Source organism: Rhopalosiphum padi, chromosome 2 (assembly GCF_020882245.1).
Source record: "Rhopalosiphum padi isolate XX-2018 chromosome 2, ASM2088224v1, whole genome shotgun sequence".
NCBI lineage: Eukaryota > Metazoa > Arthropoda > Insecta > Hemiptera > Aphididae > Rhopalosiphum > Rhopalosiphum padi.
Genome location: NC_083598.1, coordinates 33,246,065 through 33,269,958, shown reverse-complemented (window position 1 = coordinate 33,269,958; position 23,894 = coordinate 33,246,065). Strand labels below are relative to the sequence as shown.

Here is a 23,894-nt window from a genome sequence, read left to right as displayed (position 1 = left end):
AATCAAGTTCGACTGTACACTTTATTCATACTTTTTCATATTATTTTTTTCATAAACATATTTTTCTAATATGTATAAAATAATAGGTTTATGAAAAAATATATGACAAATGTTTAGAATTCCAATAAAGGCAATAAGGGTAATACCGATATTATAGACTTGAGCCAGGGGGTACGTTTAAAATTCGTTTTGCATGTAAAAAAGTAGGGCGAGTGCAATGGTGTTACGCCCGAAATCGTCATGGGTTAAACGTTCGAATCTCGATCGCAATTAAATGTAACGGGAATCACCATTTATTAGATAGGAAATATACATTGTCATCTCATAGCTAAATGGCTTTATTCTATGTTATAGACAAAAAAATCCAATTCTATTAAAACTTCTAATCAATTATGAATTTAAATATTAAATCGGAAAACGTGTATTTTCTAATACCTGGTGTATGTATAATTATAGGCCGCGTGGGTTACGCCATTTAACGTGATCAGTGATCACATTGCAGGTGCTACGTGTTTCAAATCCGTTTAGAAGGTAGTAGATTCTATTACAAATGTATGTTGTACCTTGTACGTCATATCGGTACATATATTTTGTTCGTGCGGTAGAACACGTGTTTGTGCATGAACGTGGTCGCCGCATAACAGTAAGCACATGCAAATATTCTTGGCACATTTCACACACACAATCGTTGGCCAAAGATTTTTGCGATTCAACATAGATTTAACAACAAGCAATTTTAATTATGAAGTTATATTTCGAATTTAATTTAAATATACACTTTGATAAATTGATAAATTGATATTTAATAGAATTTTAAAAGAATGATTTTCTATTTTATTGTTATTTATAATGGATTATACATACTTTCATGATATTTTGATAAAATTGTAGTAGCGTTATAGCATCACACAAGGTAGGTACATTTCTATTTCTACTTCGTAGCATAATAAGAGGGGGAGTTAGCCCACCACATTTCCCCACCCTCAAAAAATGTATTATATTTTTTCTTCAAAAAATTATTCATTATGCTCATATTTGTAATAGTAGGGTTAAAATTATTTTATTTTGCCTTCAGTGTAAAAAATGTAGTAATCATTATATCATTTATTGAGCCCCGTTACCATTTACTATTTAGTAAACTCTTTGAGACTGATTTCGATGTACAATAATTACCTATTTAAACGATAAATAACGATAATAAAGGTTAATAGAAAACCCAGTATTTTAGTCTTAGACTCTTAGCTACTATTTCGTTTCGCGTATTAGTAATTACTAACGATAAGGACATCAATAAAAAAACTCATAAGGCTGAAAAAGTACTAAATTCCTGTAGTTTAAAGCTAAAATATATCTGCAACGTACGTATATAGTAAAAATCTAAAATACACCTACATCAAACTGTTAAGATATACAAGTGATAGGTATATTTATGATATTATGCGGCACTGAAAGCAATTACAAGCAACGATAAAATTTAAAAAAATCGAAATTCCATGATGTGGATCTGTCTATGTAGGTTGATAAATTGAAGGAAAACGCCTAAATTATTTTAGTACACTCTATAGGAGCGACATAACAAAATAAAATAAGTCTATTTAAACAGCCAATAACCGTAATATAATTATGGAATAAAATATTACTCTTTTTTAAATTAAATCATTCATTGTTTTGGCAAATTGTAAAGAAAAACATTTTTATTAAATATGAATATATTTAAATTCTAAATTAAAATATGGTGAATATTCGTTTACACGTATAGTAACTGTTTTGTCCCAACCGTTTTTTACTTTTTGTTGTAATTAAAAAACAAATACCCGTGCATCCTTGGAATTTTCAACAAATTTTTATATTATTATTTTCATTAAATGGTAAAATTTTCAAAAATCTTGAGCTCTTTTTGAGCTATTTATAGGCTTGACAAATGTTCAACTTATAACATCTATAAATCGTATTGATTTTTAATCCTATGAATGTCGATAAAAATGTATTCAATGGATCAAGATTTTTGAAAATATAATAAAAGATACCTCATAAGTAGTTTATACTAAAACCATACAATTTAATAAATATATAAAAACAATTATTTTTTATAAACATTTTAAACTCGAATTTTGATGACTTATTTAAAGGATAAATAAACATGTACCTAAATTATTTTTTTATAATTTATAAACATTATTTGTTAAACTAAAAACTTTTTCTTATACTACTCGTATATTTTAAGTGTTTTGTTATTGCTGTTATTTTTTTTTTACAACAAAATATTAAAAATTAAACCAAGAGAGAAATAAGAGAGAAATAACTATTTTACGGAGGAATATCCAATGCCGTAATAACTCGTATTTCAAATGCTCATAAATAATTAATTTGGCTTTTCGGAAAAAAAAATTTTTTATATGTTATTTGAAAAACATATAAAAACCTTTTGTCAAATTTTCAAATATTTGATATAAAAATATACATTTTTATAAATTTCTAACTACAAAATAATTTGTACAATTTTAAGATTTTGACTAATTTTGTTGAAATTTAAAATTTAAGCAATAAAAAAAAATAAGGTGACTTTTGATATTTTTTAATTGAGAAACTAAAAACTTATGAGGTGCTTTGTATATTTTCAAATATTTCTACTGTAAATAATTTTTATTTGATATTTATAAAAAAAAAATCGATATTCTTTCCTATCTAAAAATATTTTGAAAATTTGTTCGTAAACAGATAATAATTCAACCATTTGGTAAAAATTTTAAGTACCTATGGATTTTGTTTTCGAGTTTCACAAAAAAAAAAACAGAATCGATGTTATCAAAAATTGGATTTGCGTAAAAATTACCACTGTACTTTGATTTTTCCCGATTTAAAAAACAAAAAAATCACTGAGAATTTTTAATCCTGACTTCTACAGACTACTAACTACGTTCAATATTACATTTAAAGTCGAAGCATTTTATCGGCTAATTATTATCGTGTGTACACATGATCAAAATAAAAACAAACGTATCATTGTAAAAATCAATACACTTATATTGTTCCGCTCAAAATCTAAAATAAAAGTGATCAACCTCAGTCGATCACATTGCTTATTGCACTCGTTGGTCATCGTGAGTCACACGTATAACGTTGGCCATGTACACGTGCTGTACAGTATAAGGATTAGTTGGCGACGGTTTACATAATGGTAAACGATAAATAATAATTACAGAACACGCGAGTCGCCGAAAAGCCGCGTCACGTGTACGGTGAACTGGTGTATGCGCGGCGTCTCTGCATCGCGGCCCTGCGACACGCCGCGTCGTCGCGACCCCTCAGCGCTGTTCCGGTGCGCGTGACTTGTGGGCCGTTCACGTGGACCCGCATGGCGTGCCGCAGCTGTATAAAACCTGCGGAGCCGGCGATACTGCCGTACAGTCGTTCACTTGCGTCCGTTTGTTCATTTACAGTGAGGTACAATAATATCGTATAATTATAAAACCATAATATAGGTAATATCATAACATATTATTATATTATATACTGAAGTGGTGACCGCAGTAAATCAAAAACCGAGTGGGTGTATATTCTATATCATATAGGTCGCTCTTGTAACCATAACGGTCACTCGCCGAAATCCATTCGTTTCAGTAACGGTCCAGGACACTGCCACCGATCACGTCATGCCGAGCTATAACGACCACACTACCAACCCAATGGACGGAGAACGCGATTGCGGTTCATACATGTCCTGCAAACTGGTGATGTACGAAGACGGTGGTAGGGGTGGGGGTGGTGGAAGCAGCAGTAGTAGTGGCGACGACTCAAATTCCAGCGGAAATAGAGGCAGCGATTTTTACGACGATTCCGGAAGTTGGTCCGAGGACAGCATCAGCTGCGTGGGCGCCAACACCTCTTTGTGTGGAAGTGCCGACGAGGGCTGCTTTAGCGGCGACGGCAGCAGCAACGGTAGTAGCAGCGACTGTGGCGGTGGCGGCAACGGCAGGGTGAACAGTGGCAAGTGGTTGAAATCGTTGCGCACCGTCATTGATAGGATGGTCAGGAGTGAGAGCAAGGGACGTGGCCAGAAGAGAGCTGTGAAGAGCATCCTCCGGCCGCCGACCACTTATAAGTACGTCATCGGCATGTCCGGGTTCCCGTCAAAGGTTCCCGTCTACCCGAAAACCACCATGTGAACCAAACTCGCCGCCACCGTTCTATCGCCGTATCCGCTACACCTTTGGAACCTCATCGACTATTACTACGTACACGACAACGACTTCCGGTTATCTTCATATTTCCGTATCACCTCCACCGCCACCGCCTCCTCGATTGCGTCTGTCAAGACACTCCGTGGATGCAGAGCGTTGTTCATCCCTCAGTATCATTTGAGAATTTCGTGACGTCTTTCACCCCGTTGCACGTTGGTCACGCGTGGATATTATTTATCTATGTTGGACATTCATCTATTCCGCCGTTACATCATGGTTTGAAAAAAGGTATATAATATTATTGGCTATATTGTTCCACTGAGTCTTAAATCGACAGAAACTAGCCATTTGATGGATAGATTTTATACTGCATTAATTTATATTATTATTTTTTTTTTTTTTTAATAATTAATTTATGACGCGATGAGTCGTAATGCTAGATTTTTAAATGTTTAAATTATTTTTAAAAAGAATGTTCCAATATCACGTTTTTATTATGATATAATAAGCTAACACTTGCAATTTTAAATATTTATATTATATTATTTAACGTTTTTGAGGCTCAGTGGACTCAATAATCTGCGGAGTCGAAACAAAATTCATGTACACCCATATATATTAGGTATATACATATTATAATGTAAAAATAGAGCAACCAAAAAATAGCAATAGGTACCTAACATCCATAAATCGTATCCTTTATTATATATAAATATTATTATCTATAGCTAAACGTTTCCCCGCATGTTTTTAGACCAAAAGTATTTTTTATTTGTAGGGATTTTTTGGACTATCTTATATTTAAACGAACGCTTATTATAGCTATGAATTAAAAAAAATATTTCCTAATTTCAGTAATTTTGGAATAGTATAAACTAAACTTAAATATTTTTCATTGTACAAATATTGTTTGACCCTCGTAGTCATTTCCTATTTTAAATCTAGTGTATTAGACGATATTATGATATTATTATGTATTAGGCTTACACGATTTTCTTGGCAAGATAGCATTTAAACATTTTTAATTTGGCTGTATTTTAAATAGCATAGTTTGAATTAAAAATAATTATTACTATTAAAAATATAAGAGAGATTTATAATACTGAAATATATGAAACATTATTATTAATCTATACCCTATAGACTATAGTACATATTATAACTTCAATGTAACAATTACTATGCCTCTCAATTAGCGTGTGATTTTAATGTGTTTCGTATGAATTAAATAGATGTCGATTGAAATGTAACAATAAAAATAAATACTATGATGTGAAATTACTGTTTTAAATTTTTTGAAGTATTAAGCTTTGAATATGATCTTGATTTATTCATAGTATTAGTCTCTGTGTATGGTAATCCTATTTATTATTTCATAGGTATTCGAGGATAACAACTTATCGTTAAAATATGATACATTATTTATCATAAACTATATTCCATAAATATTAAACATTGTTTACTATTTTTGTGATGATTTAGATAATATTATTCTCTATCAATAGGTACATATCATAAGTCGTAGGTGATATTTACAAAGTATTCATTTATATAAATAGACATAATAAAAAACAATATTGAACACGACTGCCAAAACGTGACTGAAAAATATATTAAATACCTACCATTAACTATTAGAGATTATTTTAGAAAGTACGTGACTACACACCCCTTCCTTCATCCCCATCAACAACCACACCACCGCCCCCTTACACAGATCTTTCTATTGTATTAGTTCAAATGTTAAATTTTTTTGTGTGTAAAGTTAAAATTTTTACGAAGTTCATCAAAATTGCAAAAAATTGCATATTGTTTTGTACTTAAAAATTCATACCGTTTTTAATTATTATAAGATTTTAAAACTCAGTACAATGTTTTACATAAGCTCTGCTTACAATAATAATAAAAAAAATTTAGCGTAATTTCAGCAAAAATTTGTATGAGCGTCTGATAAAGTGTACATTTTTATTAAATTAAAAATTCACGCGTAAAAATTACGATTTCTCTTGATATGATTTATTGCGTTTTGTTAATACTCAAGATATATTAATTGTAGAAATTTAACCCCCATCAAATGATTATATTGGCATAATTTTTTTTTTATAAACATTTAAAGCTAAAATTTAGACAAAATTAATTTTTTAAACTAAAAATATAACCCATTTTAGCTATATATTATTGTTATTCGTAGATGGTATTCGACATTTTTTGCAGTTAGTTATGTATATTATTATTTAAAAATACACATAGGAATTTTAAAATATTTTGATTCGTTTTAAGCTATACTATTACTTATACGAGAAAAATCTTAGTAATATAAATATATATTATATAATATAATAAACAATTAAGACTGACTGACCGAATTAAAAACGGGGTACACTCAACACCTACTACATAGCAGAGCGATTTATTTGGTTTAAATATTTAGTTTTAAATTAAATTATCTATTAACTAGATTTTAAGAATTAAATTTACTTCAAGTAAAATTATTATAATGTTAAGCATATAAAGTTTAATCACTAAAATTGTAAGAAAAAAATATGTTACTGTGAATGAGGTGTATTTATACGTTATTTTCCCCGTGTGTACAAATCCCCGGAACGGCCCTGTTTATGACTATAATATCTACATTGAAAAAATACGATTCGTACTTTTAAAATATATAACTATTGTAGAAGCTTAACTGTATAAAGTTTTTTATTTCAAAAAATTGTATTTATTCTACATAATATTTGTTAGGTAATATAATATAGTTTTATTGATTTTTTTTTTATTGTTGATTTTAAATATAACTCTTGAAATATACTATAATATTAATATTGCGAACAATATAATATTTGTTATACATATTTTTACTAACAGAAATTTCATTTTTATTTTTCAAAACTTCCCTATCAACAATAGATAGGTTGACTTTTAATTTTCTACCTGACTACACTAACACATATTATACCATCAACGACGTGTTTAAAAAAATTTATGCAAGATAATCTAGGTATAGATGTATTTACTTTAGTAATCCGTGGCATAATTATTAATTATAAGAATGTATCTACAGTTATAGGTGATAATAAATAACAAATTTTAATACTGGTTTTGAAGATATTTTTCAACCGGAAATGCCAGCTTAATGTACCTGTAGATGTGCAATATTCGTCAATATTTGTTTTAATATAAACAAATTATCAAAAAGGCAATGACAATATTTCTATTTTAATGTCTCGAGTATTTATAATTTTCTTCTGAAAAACCCACTTTTTTCAACAAGTTTCCGTTTTATATCATTTTTAAAATGTAAAAACACGTTTTTATATAACCGTTTTAAAATTTTTAGTTCACTTTTCGAGATTTTTGAGAACATTTAATTCTCAGCGCTAATTTTAATTTAAGTTATACGTAAATACGCAATAACCTACATGAGATCAGAGATGTTATGTTATATAAATGAATTATTTGTTCACGTTATTATATTATTCATTGTTGTAAGATCACGTGTGTTGACTTGTGCAAGGATTCTGTACTGTCATGTAAGAAAAGTCAACCGAAAAACACTTGTGTGGCTGCTGCTGACTTGGAAAAGTTTTCTTTCGGAAATTTCTGAAAAAATAAAAACTATCTTGTAAATTTAATGAACTAAATAATGTTAACACCGTCATATTACTCACATAAACTATTATTATATGAACGGATTAATAGAAAATTGTACAGTACTAAAATTATTCAGTAATTTATTTAAACGATATTTATTAATTACTTTGGTTGTGCCTAACACATTTCACTACACTTGAAGGTATCGTTTCAATATGCATCCTCTTTTTAACTATAGATTTGTAATTATATTGATATTATTTTAAAAATTAATCAAATCTAAACGAAAATAAAGGTTTACTTCCCCGATTTTGACGTTCAGTGACAGGGCTTATTTTTGAATTATTATCGATAAGGTTTAATTTTAATTTATTATACAAAATAAGGTGGAGGGGATACCGATTTAGAGTATTAGGAGGGTTGTTTAGGAGGGAAATTTGTGAAAAACAATACGAATAGCCAATAGGTATGTAAGCGATAGCAGAACAATATGGAATTAAATACGAATAGAGAAATACGAGGAAATTTCGAAAATTGCTCACCGGACTACTACACACCTAAATCTGATCGATATTAATGAAATAATGTTATGGTAATAATTTTATCCTCCACGCTATAGACGTCCGTGAAAATGCCCCTTCCCCACTTTAACCCAGGAACTTTAAACCTTTTTAGAAAAGTTGCTACTAATTTGCTAGAACTTGCTATGGAGTTTTTAGAATTTGCATGGTTTTGATTTCCCCAGAAAATTTTTTTTTATTTGGGAGGGACAACTTCACCGTAACCCCTCCACTTTAACTCAGGAACTTCAAGCCTTTTTAGAAAATTGCTACTTATTTGCTAGAATTTGTTATGGAGTTTTTAGAATTTGCATGGCTTTGGTTTTCCGAGAAAAAAACATTTTACAAGAGGGAGGGGGGCAACTTAACTTAGCCTCCTATTTTAACCCAGTAACTTCAAACCTCTCTAGAAAAATTTTTAAACTTTTTATTCTTTTGAAATTTTTTATTCAAATTACATTTTTATACATTTTTTAACTTATTAACTTAACTTTAAACTTAATTGATGTATTAATAAGTCTATTGACTTAACTTTGAATTTAATTGAACCAAAAAATATTTAACTTAACTTAACTGAGTTTTTTATTCCATAAAGATTATTTTGTGGGTGGGGGGCAACTTTACCACGCACGTAGAATACGATGTACTACCGGTGAATTTATTCTATACAAATTTGCGATTAATTTTTAATTGAAAATAAATTATGCAAATAAAAATATTGCCTTAAGATTCATTAAATATTTAAGTCCTACTTTTATTAATACAATGCTATTTAATATAACAATTTGTTTTGGAACTAATCAAACATAAATTAAAAAAAAATTGTTTCCTTTTTCTTTTTATTGTTTATTTATTGTATATAATTCATATTTTTAATAATATGTAACCCTCTACTTCCAATGCAGAATCTGCTTAAAAGAAGTAGTACTTGACTCAATAAAAAAACAAAAACAAACACGTGCTTGTCTCGGTTCACGTGGACTCTCTGAAGTTTTTCCAACTTTCATTTATATTGTAAAATCTTTTACCCTACCTTTCTAAATTCCGTGAAAGATTTATTCTTAAACGTTTTTCTCCATATATGTTCGCAACCAATAAACTTCCGGTTTCAGAGTTAAAAATAGCACAATACATCAAGCTCATAGAATAGTTGATGCTATTAGCACATCTTTCGAAAAAAAGATGTTACTGCACAACTTTTTTCTTAGACATATCTCAGGCCTTCAACCGAGTATGGCACGAGGGCCTTTTGAGTATTATTTACTGTTCATTTTTATTAATTACGTCGTTAATGTTGCCCAGCTTTTGGGTGGGAAATCGCTGTCATTTGGAATCTAATTATCGATCAAATAATTTGAATTCAACATGCTATGTTCTCTCAGTCTCTTTGATAATGTAGTTGTAAAGTCTTTTACAAAACGATCAGAAACAAATGTTATAAATCTATGTGTCTAAAAACATAAATTAGTCCAAACGTATATTTTAGTGTGATTTGTTCCTTATACACAGAAGTTAGACCCAAGTATAAAATAACAATTTTTTATTTTTATTTAGTATTTTAGTGCACTTATTGTATGATTGTGTGAACCTGATAATATTATTAAATATTGAATTTTTTTTTTTTATCAAGCTTGGTCAAATTTAATAAACATATAATAACTTATTATTATTGAAGAAAACAATAATAGTAGGTATAGCTTTATGATTCAATATTTGTTATGCTTGCAATATGATAAAAATAAATGCATTCATAATACATACAAGTCGATTCAATTAAAAATTGTATTTTGTGTATGATTTAATATTAATAGATCTTTACTTTTCATTAAAAACTGTAATTTTATTTTACATAGTCTAAAAAAGGTATTAAACAATTTAACAATTAAACGTTTTGTGGTTTTAATTGAATATAAAATATTATTGAATATAAATAATTGAAAATTGGATTTGCGTAAAAATTCCAGTTTTTCCTTATTTTTTTGTTTTTTTCCCCAATTATAAAAAATGTGCTAGAAATTTTTAATTTTGAACTCTTAAAAGTATGTGCTAGATCCAATGTTTTATCCAAAAACATATTCAAAGTTAAAAGTTGAAAAATCTTATCATTTACTTATTGTGTACATAGACACATGATAAACATACATTATTGTAAAATCAATACATTCATTACTTCGCTCAGAATCCGAAATTAAGGAAAAACAGTAATTTGTATGCAAATACAGTTTACGACAAAGTCGATTTTGTTTTTTTGTGTAACTCAAAAACGAATAACTAAAAATACTTGACATTTTCACTAAAAGTAAATAGCCAAGAAGCCTTTGTGACCGACGCCGCGGCCACGTACGAAAGATTCCGAATCTGTGCACTTTGGTGGGCGGTGGTTCGTAGTCTGCACTGTTTTCGTAGTTATCATCGCGAACGCAATTAAACGACATTGTGCCACATAGAAAATCGTAGTCAATCGCTGCAGCAATTACTTGTTGCCAGTTATACAATTATCGCTTTTCGAAGACATGCACCAGCCACTCGTCACCTCGGAAGAGTTGGAGAATGTGGAGAGATAACCAATGGCCACAACTCATCAGCATCTGCGCAAGATATCGCGTTATTCGTATATGAGTCTGTCCAGTTCTGACCTTTTGGTATTGTTGAATCATATTAATATGTTACTTTTTTTAATTAAATAGCATCTAATTTTCTGCATTTTGAAAATTTGAAAATTCTGTATTGTTAATTAAAAACTAATTTTTATATAAAAAATATTGTTTTAATTTTATATAATTATAAGGTAGTAAATTACTACCCGATATAACCGCCCGACGATTCACCATTTGTCTAACGTCTTGGTATGTAATTTGCATTGCCATCACACAAACACACACACATATATATATATATATATGTATGAGTCAACCTCGTGTATTATTGGTGGTGCATCGGTTTCGTTGTGAATACCTACGGCCCGTCAAATTCACTATTACCGGACGACGCATCACATCGAAATCGCGCGTGTTCGCCGGTGATGCAAACGCCGGCCGGTCACCATGTAATTGTTCCGTTGTGCTTATTATTATTGTTATCAATGACGTATTGACGTTAATATCACATATAGTCCGTGACCCGATGTCAGTGATGTCACCACAGCGTTTTGATACATAATAAATATAATATATATCGTCACCATCACGGCTACAGTCAGGATATATATTATACGTATATAAGGATATCGTTCAGTATACCGCCGTGTCACTGCGATTAGACATTGTCACTACGTTCAAAGACATATGGTTGACCAATACCATTTGAAATTTTGTCGATTTTGATCGGCAGCTTTATCGGTCACCGTATTATTTTTATGCGTCTTCGATTGCGTTCGGCCGTTCGTCAGCCTCCGCCGGCCGTGTCGCGACCGGTAAACGTCGTACACCCGGACGATTTTATTTTGACATGCGTCCCAGTGTGCCCCCCCCCCCGCTTCGTGGCAACTTACTCAACGTTAAACGCTTTAGTACGTTTTTAATGTTTTTATCGTCGTTGTCCGGCTTCTTCGCCGGCTGTTCCGTCGCCCTCCCCCCCGACTTTTATACCGTTTGTCGTCATACCTTTGTACGCATCGAGCAGTCGGTCGCATTTTTACGTAACGATTAATTGTCGATCTCTCGTAAATTAATAACGATTGCTATAACCGCTATTGGTGCCGTCAATGAGGTATGGCACCGTTGTCCACTCCGCGGTACCGCTTATAATACAGCCACCGTGTCGCGCCGACGGGCCGCGCGATTGTAAAAGGCGGGTGCCGTTCGGCTGGCCGCCGTGCACAGTGGGGTAAGTCTAACGCGTCCATAACCGACACCCGTCACACTCGTCACACCGCGGGATGCCGGAAAACGCGCGTTGGTGACTTATTGCCAGACTCCGTGCCTCCTCTTTCCCGGGGGTACCTATACTCTCTCTGTCGACCTATCCGACGGCTTCAACTGAGAACTGCAATTTTACGTACGTCGTCGGTTCGTCAATTGCTGTATCTTCAGTGCACGAAATCGTTGTATTGCGATAACGATATAATATACGATTACCGATGATTTCATTAATAACAACAGCGAATCGGTGTATTCGATTTCGTCGATGTTGGCTGATTCGTAGACTGCAGCCATTTAATCTCCTGTGGTGTTTGACGTTTGAACTCTGAATTGCAAATTAACTAAATTCTGATTTCGTCTGATGCCGTGCCTTTCAGACGACGATTAAAACGATTTTTTTTTTTTTTTATTACTAGCCAGCTATAGTGTGATGTTCATTATTCTTAACGGCCGTAGATATTATAGCAATGAACGCCTTTTTTATTTTCTATAGACGATTATTTGTATGTATAACATGTAGTACCTATAACGGAAAAGTGAATATTACATTTTAATATCTTAACGAGGATTTTTATTATTTTGTACTCGTTTTATACTTTTAAGAGGGGGACTTTTTTATACTTTTTTCTTTTTTCAATTTAAGTCTACAGACACATTCTTCCAATGCAACTAGGTAATTAGAAAAAAAATCAGTGTTCGATTCGATGACTAGAAATCGTTATCATTTACAATGAGTAAAAGCACATTTTTAACCACACCAGTTATATACATAACTAATTGTGATTTTTATGTACAACGTTGTAAATAATACTAGATATTAAAAGCAAAAAAAGCACATTTTTAACCACGCTTTTTTGACATAACAGATAGTACTAAGCCTATAAAAGTGAGAAAGAAAATGTGCTGTTTTGGAAACTAAACCTATTATAATCAGGAACTCAGTTTACCTTATATCTTTTAAAATCCGGGACTCAGTATACCACAAAAACGGTATTTCGGACTCAGTTTAACTAGCCCCTGTAACATCATACCTGTCTATCAATGTATAATAATAATTATGACAATTAACATTAAGATAGAATAAGTAAATAACCATACAAAAACCAAATATTTCGGGAGGCGTTTGAACACCCAAAACACCTCCCTGTATACGTCCCTGGTAGTAATATTGAAATCCAGTTTACAATTCAATACCTGCAAAATGTGCAATTAGAACGTTTTAAAATGTATTTATATAAAATATTTATTATTCTATATGCAATGTAATACAAATCTAGTTGGTTAATTTTACCAACAGATACATAATAAATATTATTAGATAACTATTGGTTAATTTGCAATCGTACTATCTTTCAGTTTTTTCCTGTTAATTTGAAAAATTATTCATTATGTTAAACTAAAAAGTTAAACACCTTTCCGTCATAATATACAGTTTTCGGCTCACAGCTATCACAAGAAAAATTAAACATCTTCGCAATTCTACGCTACAATTGACTCAGAGTATTTGAAATCTAAAACTTACGAAGTTATAATACCATACAATTAATTAAACCTACAGCATAACTAATAGTAAAATAAATTTCATTAATAGCCATAAAATTATATTATAAAATATATAAAATATAGGCTAACAAACATGTTGCAATATACTATGAATTAGGGATTAAAACAGAAGGATGAACAAAATGATATCTTTGTGCCATTATAAAATGTCACGAGGAAACGTCTCTCCTTATTGCTTATTATTAATACAGCGATATGTGTAATTATTGATTAGTGTAGTTTTTTAGTCAAACATTAAAAAAAAAATACTCTAAATAATGTGATTTAACCGATTATGTCATAATACGTATATAAGAATAATATTACGCACCATGGTAAATCATTATTCACACGATTTTTTTTTGAACAATCAATACACTATTTACTATTATTATTAATCATTATTAATACCACGTCATCACTACATACCTAATAATGATATGTAAAATCGTTCAAACATTGTTGATCTGAAGTTACTTCTTGTACATGATCATTCCGTTTCCGTACACATGGATATTTTATACACCGCACAGTATGTATATACTATAGAACTGTAGGTAAGTAAGTAATAATTGATAAATCTATATAGTACCTTACTACGCGTTATTACATGACGCGAGTTACAAACAAACGGACTATTATTATATTTGATACTGCTTATTGGAATAACCACTTAAACGGGTTTTTGAGAATGTTTTCTTTGTCCGCATGGAAATTAAAAATCGTTTATCGAAAACTGTTTCACTAACAGATTACCGTTTCTATTATTATTGTATTCAATAACAGTTTTGACAATATTTGCGGGACATTATTTATTTTATGCATTATTAATTATTATTTACAATATATTTGTTAAAATCGAGAGTTATCTTTAGAAAAGATAGTCTTGAACCAGTGGCCCTGGGTAGGCGAGTCCAGTGGGTGAGTAGACGGGTGCTGGAGCTGCGGCAGGATAGGTAACGATGGCCGCGGGAGGAACAACAGCAGGTGAAACGGCAATTCCGTTGTAATTTCTGGCGACGTACTGCGAACTGTAAGCGGTGACCACTGCAGGTTGGATAGGGGCGGTTACGATAGGTGCTGAAGCTAAGGGTACAGGTATCAAACCGGACGGGGCGGTGGCGGACATAGTGACAAGACAACAGGCGACTAGCACAAACAGTGACTAGAAAATAATAATAATAACAATTAAAAATTAATAATTTTAAGGTATAGTCAAGTTTATAGGTGGTCAATATTAATTTTCATAGTTGATTTTTTCCTAAATTGTTTATCCGAAAATTTTGGGTTCCGCAACTATATAATAATTTATTTTATTGATCTTGCCTATATTTACTTAGTTTTGTAGACCACTATATAAAATGTTGATTTTTTTTTACGATTACCACATATTTTATTCTATAATCTAAAAATTATAACAGTAACTAATACGGGATTTAACGATTCTATGTATATATGTATTTGAGTAAAAAATTAACAAATATAGTTTTTTTATTAATGAAAATTTAAAGTTTATATAATTATTTTCGTTCCTTTTAAAGGTTTAACAGTTTAAAAAAAAACCAACATGTAGTATATCAATGACGTGCGGTGATATTTTATACTGGATAAGTAAACAACAATATACTAGAATAATGTTTTTTAAAACGTCGATACACACTTGGCACAGCACTTTCAACCGCTATAATGTTAATATGTGGATATCATCTTATAGCGAAAACGGCCATTCCTATAATAACGAATAACGATACAGACCAAAAAATCTAAAATACGAGCGAGAAATTTAATAACTTTCAAAAACACTTGATAAATTGTTTTAGATTTAATAATCATATAAGAATAAATAGTATTATTTTTAATGTTTAGTCCCATTGACATTTAACATAATAAAGCTTTTTTTTTGGCCGGTAATGATTGATACCTAACCGGAATGTTTGAAAATATGGTTCTTAAGTAAACTTAAAAATTCCAAACATCAGAATTTAAATAAATACATTAAAGGGTGAAAATAGGATTGAGCGTGCTTATTGAATCATCCAGTATACTATTGTCTAATAAAAATTGTAAAAAATTAAAAAATAATATTCTTTGCAGATACTGTATCGTTGAATGAAAGAACATTTCGTGGGTACAATAATATATTGTAGGTAAATTTATCGTAGATATGGACGTTTTTAAACTATATTCATAAACCTAATATTTAATTTATTTCACTGCAAGCTTAATACACGAAAGATGGTTAATATAATATGTTGTGTTGAATATAAACTTACCGCAGTGTTAGTGTTCATTTTTTTGTCAAGTGTGGTTAAGTTTGTTTGTATTTAAAACGGTTTAGTATATATAATAATTAATATTATATATTATAACTACACAGGCGAATGAAGTGTATATTGTAGACTACTGCCGAACAAATAATTGATAACTGGTGTAGAGGCGTAACCGATGACTGTATTTATAAGAATCGTTGGTAGTATAATATTATGCTATAATACTATTGTGACCATCATTGCACGTGACCGAAATTTGTTGAGCCGGTCGATGTGCATATTTCCTAATGTTACACTGGGTCTTTGAATTGTGACATACCTATAAAACGATTTATCTATTATTTACACAATTATTATTTATTATTACAATGTAATATTTTATTCACTTTTATACAGTGGCTTTCAATCGAAATGGAAAATATGGAAAATACATTGGTTGGTATTGTACAAATAGACCGTACTTGTTTTTTGTTCTTCGATATTTAAGAATTATAATAATTGAAAAACAATAACTGCACATAATACAATGTATTTGGTTACAGTATTGACATTTTGATTTGAGGGGTTATGTAATCCATTCAAACGCAGTAAAATTGCCTATATTATAGTGGCTGTTAATAAACATTTAAGTCTCATTGTATTCAAGTAATTTATAATTTATTAGTATTTAGTACATTATTTTAATGTAAAGAATTCATGATTCAATGTTGACAAATTCTACTAAAAGAAAAGTGAATTGTTTTATTTTTAAATCGTAAACAATAATTAATATTTACTAACAATATTTTCTCTAAATAAACAATTATTACCATAAAATTATTTTTTAAGTGGAAAATACTTTAAATATCTATTGATGTTATACAATTTTAGATTGGACTTTATATATAATCATAATACAGATTTATTTAAAATGCAATAACGTTCAACATAATAGTATAACATATAACAATGAAAATTAAAATAATAGTTATAATTAAAAATATTTATAGATGATGTCAATGCAACATTTGTTTTTTCTCGCAGACCTACATCTATACTAACTTTAGATTTATTTGAAACCATTTTTATGATTCTTAAGTAATTAAAAAAAAAATTCTTCCTTAGAATAATAAATTATAAAGAATATTATTTTTGACTAATTAGTGTCTCAATATTATTTTTTATCCATTTTATTGGCAAGAACAATATATTTTATTTTTTAAGTAGAAAAAAAGTCGAATGAAATAAAAAATAAAATCGATGTTTCAAACCCTCAAAAATATTATTCTTTATATTTCTAATAATAAGTGATTTTAAATACTTAAGGATAACCTAAAAATCCTTAAAAATATTTTACTTAAATGAATTTTATCTATGATATTTCGGGTAAGTCAGAAATATAAAATAAAAATGTGTACTGATATTCTCTTAGAAGTTAAGAATAACAATAATAACTAAACAATATTATAACGCTTTACAGTTAAAATATATATTTAAAGATTACAAAATAATTTGTAAAATATTATTATTTTATTAAAGACTACAGAAGCACTAATAAAAGGTCACTATTTAGTTCTAATAAAATTACCAACAAAAATTTAATTTTAATTTTTAATATCAGTTATGAGTTTATATAGTTCATAACCAATAAGCAATAGGTTTTATTTTATCATAATCGAATATTTTTAGTAAATGTCTACCTATTAACAACTATTAACATTCAATTAATCGTTCATCGATATAATTGTATTTCGTTTATACTTTATGATAAAGTATTTCTTATAGTGATATAGTATATACAAATGTTTTCGATGTTATTTGAGATAATAGTAAGTATTACATCAAGTATCAAGTAACAATACAAATGCGTTAATGGGATGTGGGAGGGCCAGTAAACTGTATTGAATTTATATCAAGTGTCACAATCACAAATGTCTCCAACATAAGCACTCGCTTAAACTGCTTAAAGTAGGTGAAAAGATTTCTTGTGTTATATGGCTAACGAGGTTTTTCTATAAATTTACATTTTCACTATTCAGTAAACTGTAGTATTGGGCATTTAATGTAAAATATAACAAATATAAATATAATTTTAAACTGTGATTTTTTTTTGTCTTTTATATAATATTAAGTTTAAAAATTGTTGGCGTTCTTTCTATATTTTAGAGTATTGATTAAAATAACTCAGTAACTGCATTATTTAGAAAAGTACTCTAAATTATAAATTCAAGTATTAAAGAATAATATTGTACTCAAGTGAAGCATATTTAAGGAAAGATCATGAAAAAAAATAATAACTGGCTTTAGGGTATCAATGTGAAACAATTAACGGCAGCTACTTTTCAAAAATCGTAAATTGGGTGAGTTTTTAATTTTCATAATATCCTGCATACGTGCTTTGAAATTTGAAAGTATAAGTACAAGTTGCATATCAAAATTAGCACCTATAGGTACTCATAATTAACATTGAAATGTAAAAAGTATATTAAAAAAAAAAAACAAACTATTATTTATTATATATTTAGGAGCCATAATATTATTCATATAGTTACGAATACGTATTACGTAATTTGCAAAAATCTATTTTATAACATTAAACTACACATACCTAATATTATTATAGTCGCATTCACCTAGTTATTGTCGTATCATATAACGCATAATAAATTAGTTATAATTGCGACCGCTTGTCAACGAACTAGTGATGACACTTTATGTATATGTTTGTCCCTTGATTTGATAACATTCATTTATTTAGCTGCCATTGACTTAAATTAGTTTTTACATTTTAGGCGTTTCATCAATATTTTAGAATACAGATTTAACTTTAAATTATACGCATAACTCGAATGGAATCATCTCTCAATATGATATTTCAAAAATTATTATGTTAAAAAGGACTCTGAGTTATAAATTTGAGTATTATAGAATACTATTATATCAAATAAGTGAAGCATATTCATGGAGACATTGAAAAATTAACTGGCTAATATATATATAAAAGGACATAAATAAAAAAAACTAATGACAGCTTATTTTTGAGAAACATAAATTGGATGAGTTTTTAATAATTCTTATAATATCCTACACGTGTATTTTATAACTTAAAATGGTATTATAAGTGTCGAATTAAAAGTAATTTCTAAGTATACTGCAGTTTTATGGTCTATGCAAAAGGCTATTATTCATGATGAAATATTAATATTGGCACCATTATTTGCATGTACTTTTGTATATATTTGTGAACAATTTATTATTATTAATAATACTTTTACTAAGAATAATAATTGTATGCACTTATTGGCGTACCTATAGTCTTCTGTGTTATAAAATAGCACATACTTAATAAATCAAGTTAATATTTCTATTGTTGGCCAAAATTCGAGTGATGACATTTCACGTATGTGCGTCTGTTGTCCCTCGAATCGATAACATTTGTATAGCTGCCATTGACTTCAATATTAGATTTTACATGGATTCATTAAAGGTTGCGTTAGAATTTTTAATTATAAGTCAATGAGTCTCGACAAAGACGACGTCCGTAATTGAATCAATAAATAAAACACGTACATAATCGATGATCAGTCGTCCAGTTGTATAAACTTGTATTTCATTAAATTGACTCATACTATTATGTGGCTATATTAGTTACTTTATTATATTATGTAACAAATGTAACAATTACATGCTTATGGTTTTAGATTGTCAAATATCGTTAAAAAATCAAGTATACGAGGTTATGCACATTTTATATTTCCATCACATGCCGATAAAAGAATTTTCGATTTATCGTATGCTACTATAAAGTAAAAAAAATGTGAAATATATTCATTGAAAAAATAAAAAAAAGTAGGCAAGTGGGTATCACTCTGCTGTATAGTAGGTCATTAAAATGGATGTGTTAAATTTGAATGCAATGACAGGTATCATTGTATACGAAAAACGATTCTGAACGAATATGATTTGTAAGTTTAGGATAATTATAGTAGGATATATTATATTATTACCTACATTTAGATTGTAATATATCGTTATTTTATTCGATTTCGTAAAAAAATAAATTTCATACGTTCATAAAATTTTATCTATAATGACGCTGGAGTTTTTTTTTACTGTTATTTGAAGAAAAAGTTATGGAAAACCTTGTGTTGGGTTTTCTAACCTTAAATATAAATCACACAAATTTTATGAATTTTCAACTTCAAAATTCTTTGCAAATTTTCGCGATTTTGACATATTTTGTAAACATTTGAACTTTTAATGCTTATAAATAAAAATTGTGACAAACGGTTTTTGATTTTTTTTTTTTTACTACAACAAAAACAACTTATAATAAATCTTGTATTAAATTTTAAAGATTTTTTGGAAAGCCAAATTTTTTTAATTTTTTAGTCGATAAACGGTGTTTAAAAATTTTTAATATGGACTAACAAATTCTCACAAAGAGCATGCTATTGCTTGATACCAGTTTCAAAATCTAATAACACAAAAACATTTGATTTATCATTTATCATACATTATTTATTGTTATTTTATTTCGTAGTTCCTAGAGTCATACTGTACCGTAAAACAATATGAATAGTTTCATAGTACTAATAAGTAATATTTTTAAAATCTATATATTTTAAAATTGTCATTCTTGAAGTAAAATGCGTAAAAGTAATTTTGCATGAATGTTTTTGAATTATTACAAAATAATTTTATTAACAGTATTATTCATCGTTAAAGTACGTAATTTCGTTCAAATTTTAATTTCAAATAACTGTAAAAAATAATTGTGTTTTAACATTTTTTAGATTTACTGGCTTCAATATGAAATACTTATTAAAATAAACTCATATTAAATATTCTTAGCTACATAAATTAGGCAATTTATAAATTATAAACAATACAAAATAATATACGAATTTTCATGACAAAATTTGAACTTCAAATGATTATAGAAAAAAATTATGTGGAATCTTGTATTAACTTTTTATGAATTTTGACTCAATGAATAATTTTTTATCAACATGCATAGAAAAATACTAAAACAAATCTAAAATGTAAAACGTCTATAAATAACTCAAAAAGTGTCAATATTTTTAGAAAATTATAGTATGTTTATTTTTGAATATTCCAAATGGATACAATTATTTATTTTTTAATTGCAACAAAATAGAATAAATCATTTGAGACACACCTTCTGTACAATCGAGTGGTACGCACTAAAATTCAATTTTTGGAATAAATCATAATATTATACAATAATATATTATGGATGGATCCACAATTAAATATTTTGATGTACATGTTAGCGAAAAATCGTCAGTTATGTAGCCTACAATACGCATGCGCAAGCGATTATTCGCGTGATATAATAAATTTAATATAAATTATGTAACTGATAAGATCATTGATCAATGATGAACAATGATCATTTGCTTTTAAGTATTGATTTCGAATATATTATACAGATTATAGGTAGTCCTACATACTATATTTTTTTTAATATTGTGTTGTATATAATCTACATATGTAGGTATCAATATAATATAAACTATATATATAATATAACTATATAAGTGATACACATTTTATTGTTCTCAACTAACTCGGATTAAATTATAATGTGTGGATATAATTTGTCAGCATGGTGCATTAAAGCATTAATATATGAATTGACAATAATATAATATAATATACCATGGTTGATTATATTTTGTTAACAAACATATTATTAATATTGTGATAATAATTGACATAAATTAAATTTATTAATTGACATACATTTTCACAACATTACACCATAGATGATAATACAATATTGAACTATGATTGTTTTGAAAATATTTTGTGGACATACATTTTCACAATATTATACCATAAATGATTATAAAATATTGTCATATAAATATTTTGAAAATGTTCTAGCAATGTATTACAGGAAAACATTATGATAATATTTCTAAAATATTTAAAATTGAATATTTGAAGGAAAATCTTGATAAAATATTTTCAAAATATTAATATTTTTCATTTGTTATGTAGGTTATTTCCTTTTTTTATAAATCAAATGTTAATTGTATGATTATAAATTTAAGCTTATAATAATAAATAGTTTAAATAATTTTCATTATTCAACCCAACAATCATTTTTTGCATAGGAATCCACATTATATTTGTATTATGAAAATATTTTTTTACACTATTAAAGAATATATTATATATTTGTAATTTTATGATATTACAATATTACATTCAATTAGAATATTATGAGAATGTATATGATTATGAGACGTTAATAATAGTAACCCTCTCAATCACAACAATTCTAAACACTATACTAATAGTATATAATATTATATATACGTTATATTCTTCCATTTTTATTAGCGATTTAATAAAAGCACAACAACAGTGAACCATACCTGTATACCTACAAAATCAAACTGCATAAATTATAATAGGTAACACAGAGAACAATATTATATGAAAACAATAATACACATTTTGTTGACTCGTGGTTTGTGAAGAGTAAACACCTTTCGGTTTATTTATATTTTAGAAATCGTACAAGAATTATGTAAAATAAACATAACAGCAGTAGATTAATAATAATATTGTTTTCGTAACAAATAAAATATAATTATATGACGTATGCATGATTGCGAAATAAAGTATAAGAATGAAGATCGCGAAGGAGAGACTTCGGCGCACGGAAATAGTACGACTATTTACTACGTGTGCTTTGAACTCTTGACTTGTGCTCAAGTTTAAAACAAGTAGTCTTGGACCAGAGGACTTGGGTAGGCGTATGCGGCGGGTGCATAGATGGGTGCGGGCGCTGGGTAGCCGACGATGGTTGCGGACGGGACGACGGCTGGCGCGACGGCGATGCCGTTATAGTTTCTGGCCACGTACTGCGAACTGTAAGCGGTGACTACTGGTGCGGCGGGAGCGGCCACGACCGGTGCGGCAGCGGCTAGGGGAACGGCAGCCAAACCAGACGGGGCAGCGGCGGACATGGCGGCCAGACAACAGGCGACGATAGCGAACAGCGACTGAAAAAAAGAAAATAATTATGTCATAATATTATTGTGACGAGTAGTTGGTATCGATAGTTTTTTTTAAAATTATTTTATTTATAGCTATATAAATAATATATTTTTCATTAAAAAATATACACATCATTTCAAGTAATTATAAAATGAGCTGATTTAGTAAATTAAAGGTGTACGGTTTTTAAATTCAACATTTTCAACATAACCTATTATTTTCTAATAACAATGGAAAGAATAAGTATTTTTTTAAAAATTGGTATGACCAATTCATTTATTTGGGAGCACAATTTATCAGCTGCATACTCTACGACCGAAATCTGCGCACCCCAATGCAGTGATAATATGACATTATAACGATTATTAGTAAAAAAAATATAATTACCATTTTGATGCTCATTTTGATTTTGAGTTTATCGTTAAAGATACACTGTCAATGATAATAGTATGATAGGTCGACTGGACAGTTGAAGACTGATACCCTACAGCCGTGTGGACAGTAGTATTTATACGGATCGTGAGCTCGAAGGATAATAATAATGATAATAATATTCTGCATACACTCGTTGAATTTCCCAATGTCATAATACATATAAATATATATTACTGTCATATTATAATAGTAATTGCGCTATCATATTATGTTAAATCCTTCGCTCGAATAGATTTGACGATCGGTATGTAAAACACGTCGACAACGACATCATGTAGGTAGTAGATACCTATTCGTATGACCAATTGTTATATTTTGGCCACCGACCAATTTAATTATCGAGATTCGCTTTTATTCGTCCTTATACTCGACGACCTGCATCTGAATTGTATCACAAAGTTGTCATCGTCGTTATGTCATTTTTTATGTGTACCGAGT

General features: G+C 29.1%; 3 protein-coding genes across 3 annotated transcripts; 1 reads left to right on the top strand and 2 right to left on the bottom strand.

Moving 5' to 3' along the window:
• The first annotated feature begins 3,393 nt into the window (after positions 1-3,393).
• LOC132923081 (uncharacterized transmembrane protein DDB_G0289901-like) lies at positions 3,394-5,459 on the top strand. Its single transcript, XM_060986889.1, has one exon. The coding sequence runs from the start codon at positions 3,654-3,656 to the stop codon at positions 4,164-4,166; it is 513 nt and encodes a 170-aa protein (XP_060842872.1). The 5' UTR covers positions 3,394-3,653; the 3' UTR covers positions 4,167-5,459.
• A 9,072-nt stretch (positions 5,460-14,531) lies between these two features.
• Positions 14,532-16,176, bottom strand: LOC132922809 (sine oculis-binding protein homolog). The gene is made up of 2 exons (XM_060986522.1): positions 16,008-16,176; positions 14,532-14,899 (listed from the first exon to the last, which is right to left on the bottom strand). Exons 1-2 carry the CDS (start codon positions 16,023-16,025, stop codon positions 14,606-14,608), a joined length of 312 nt encoding a protein of 103 aa, XP_060842505.1. The 5' UTR covers positions 16,026-16,176; the 3' UTR covers positions 14,532-14,605.
• A 6,313-nt stretch (positions 16,177-22,489) lies between these two features.
• Positions 22,490-23,561, bottom strand: LOC132922712 (cuticle protein 16.5-like). Its single transcript, XM_060986363.1, has 2 exons — positions 23,409-23,561; positions 22,490-23,026 (listed from the first exon to the last, which is right to left on the bottom strand). The coding sequence occupies exons 1-2, from the start codon at positions 23,421-23,423 to the stop codon at positions 22,739-22,741; spliced, it is 303 nt and encodes a 100-aa protein (XP_060842346.1). The 5' UTR covers positions 23,424-23,561; the 3' UTR covers positions 22,490-22,738.
• Between the last annotated feature and the right edge of the window lie 333 nt (positions 23,562-23,894).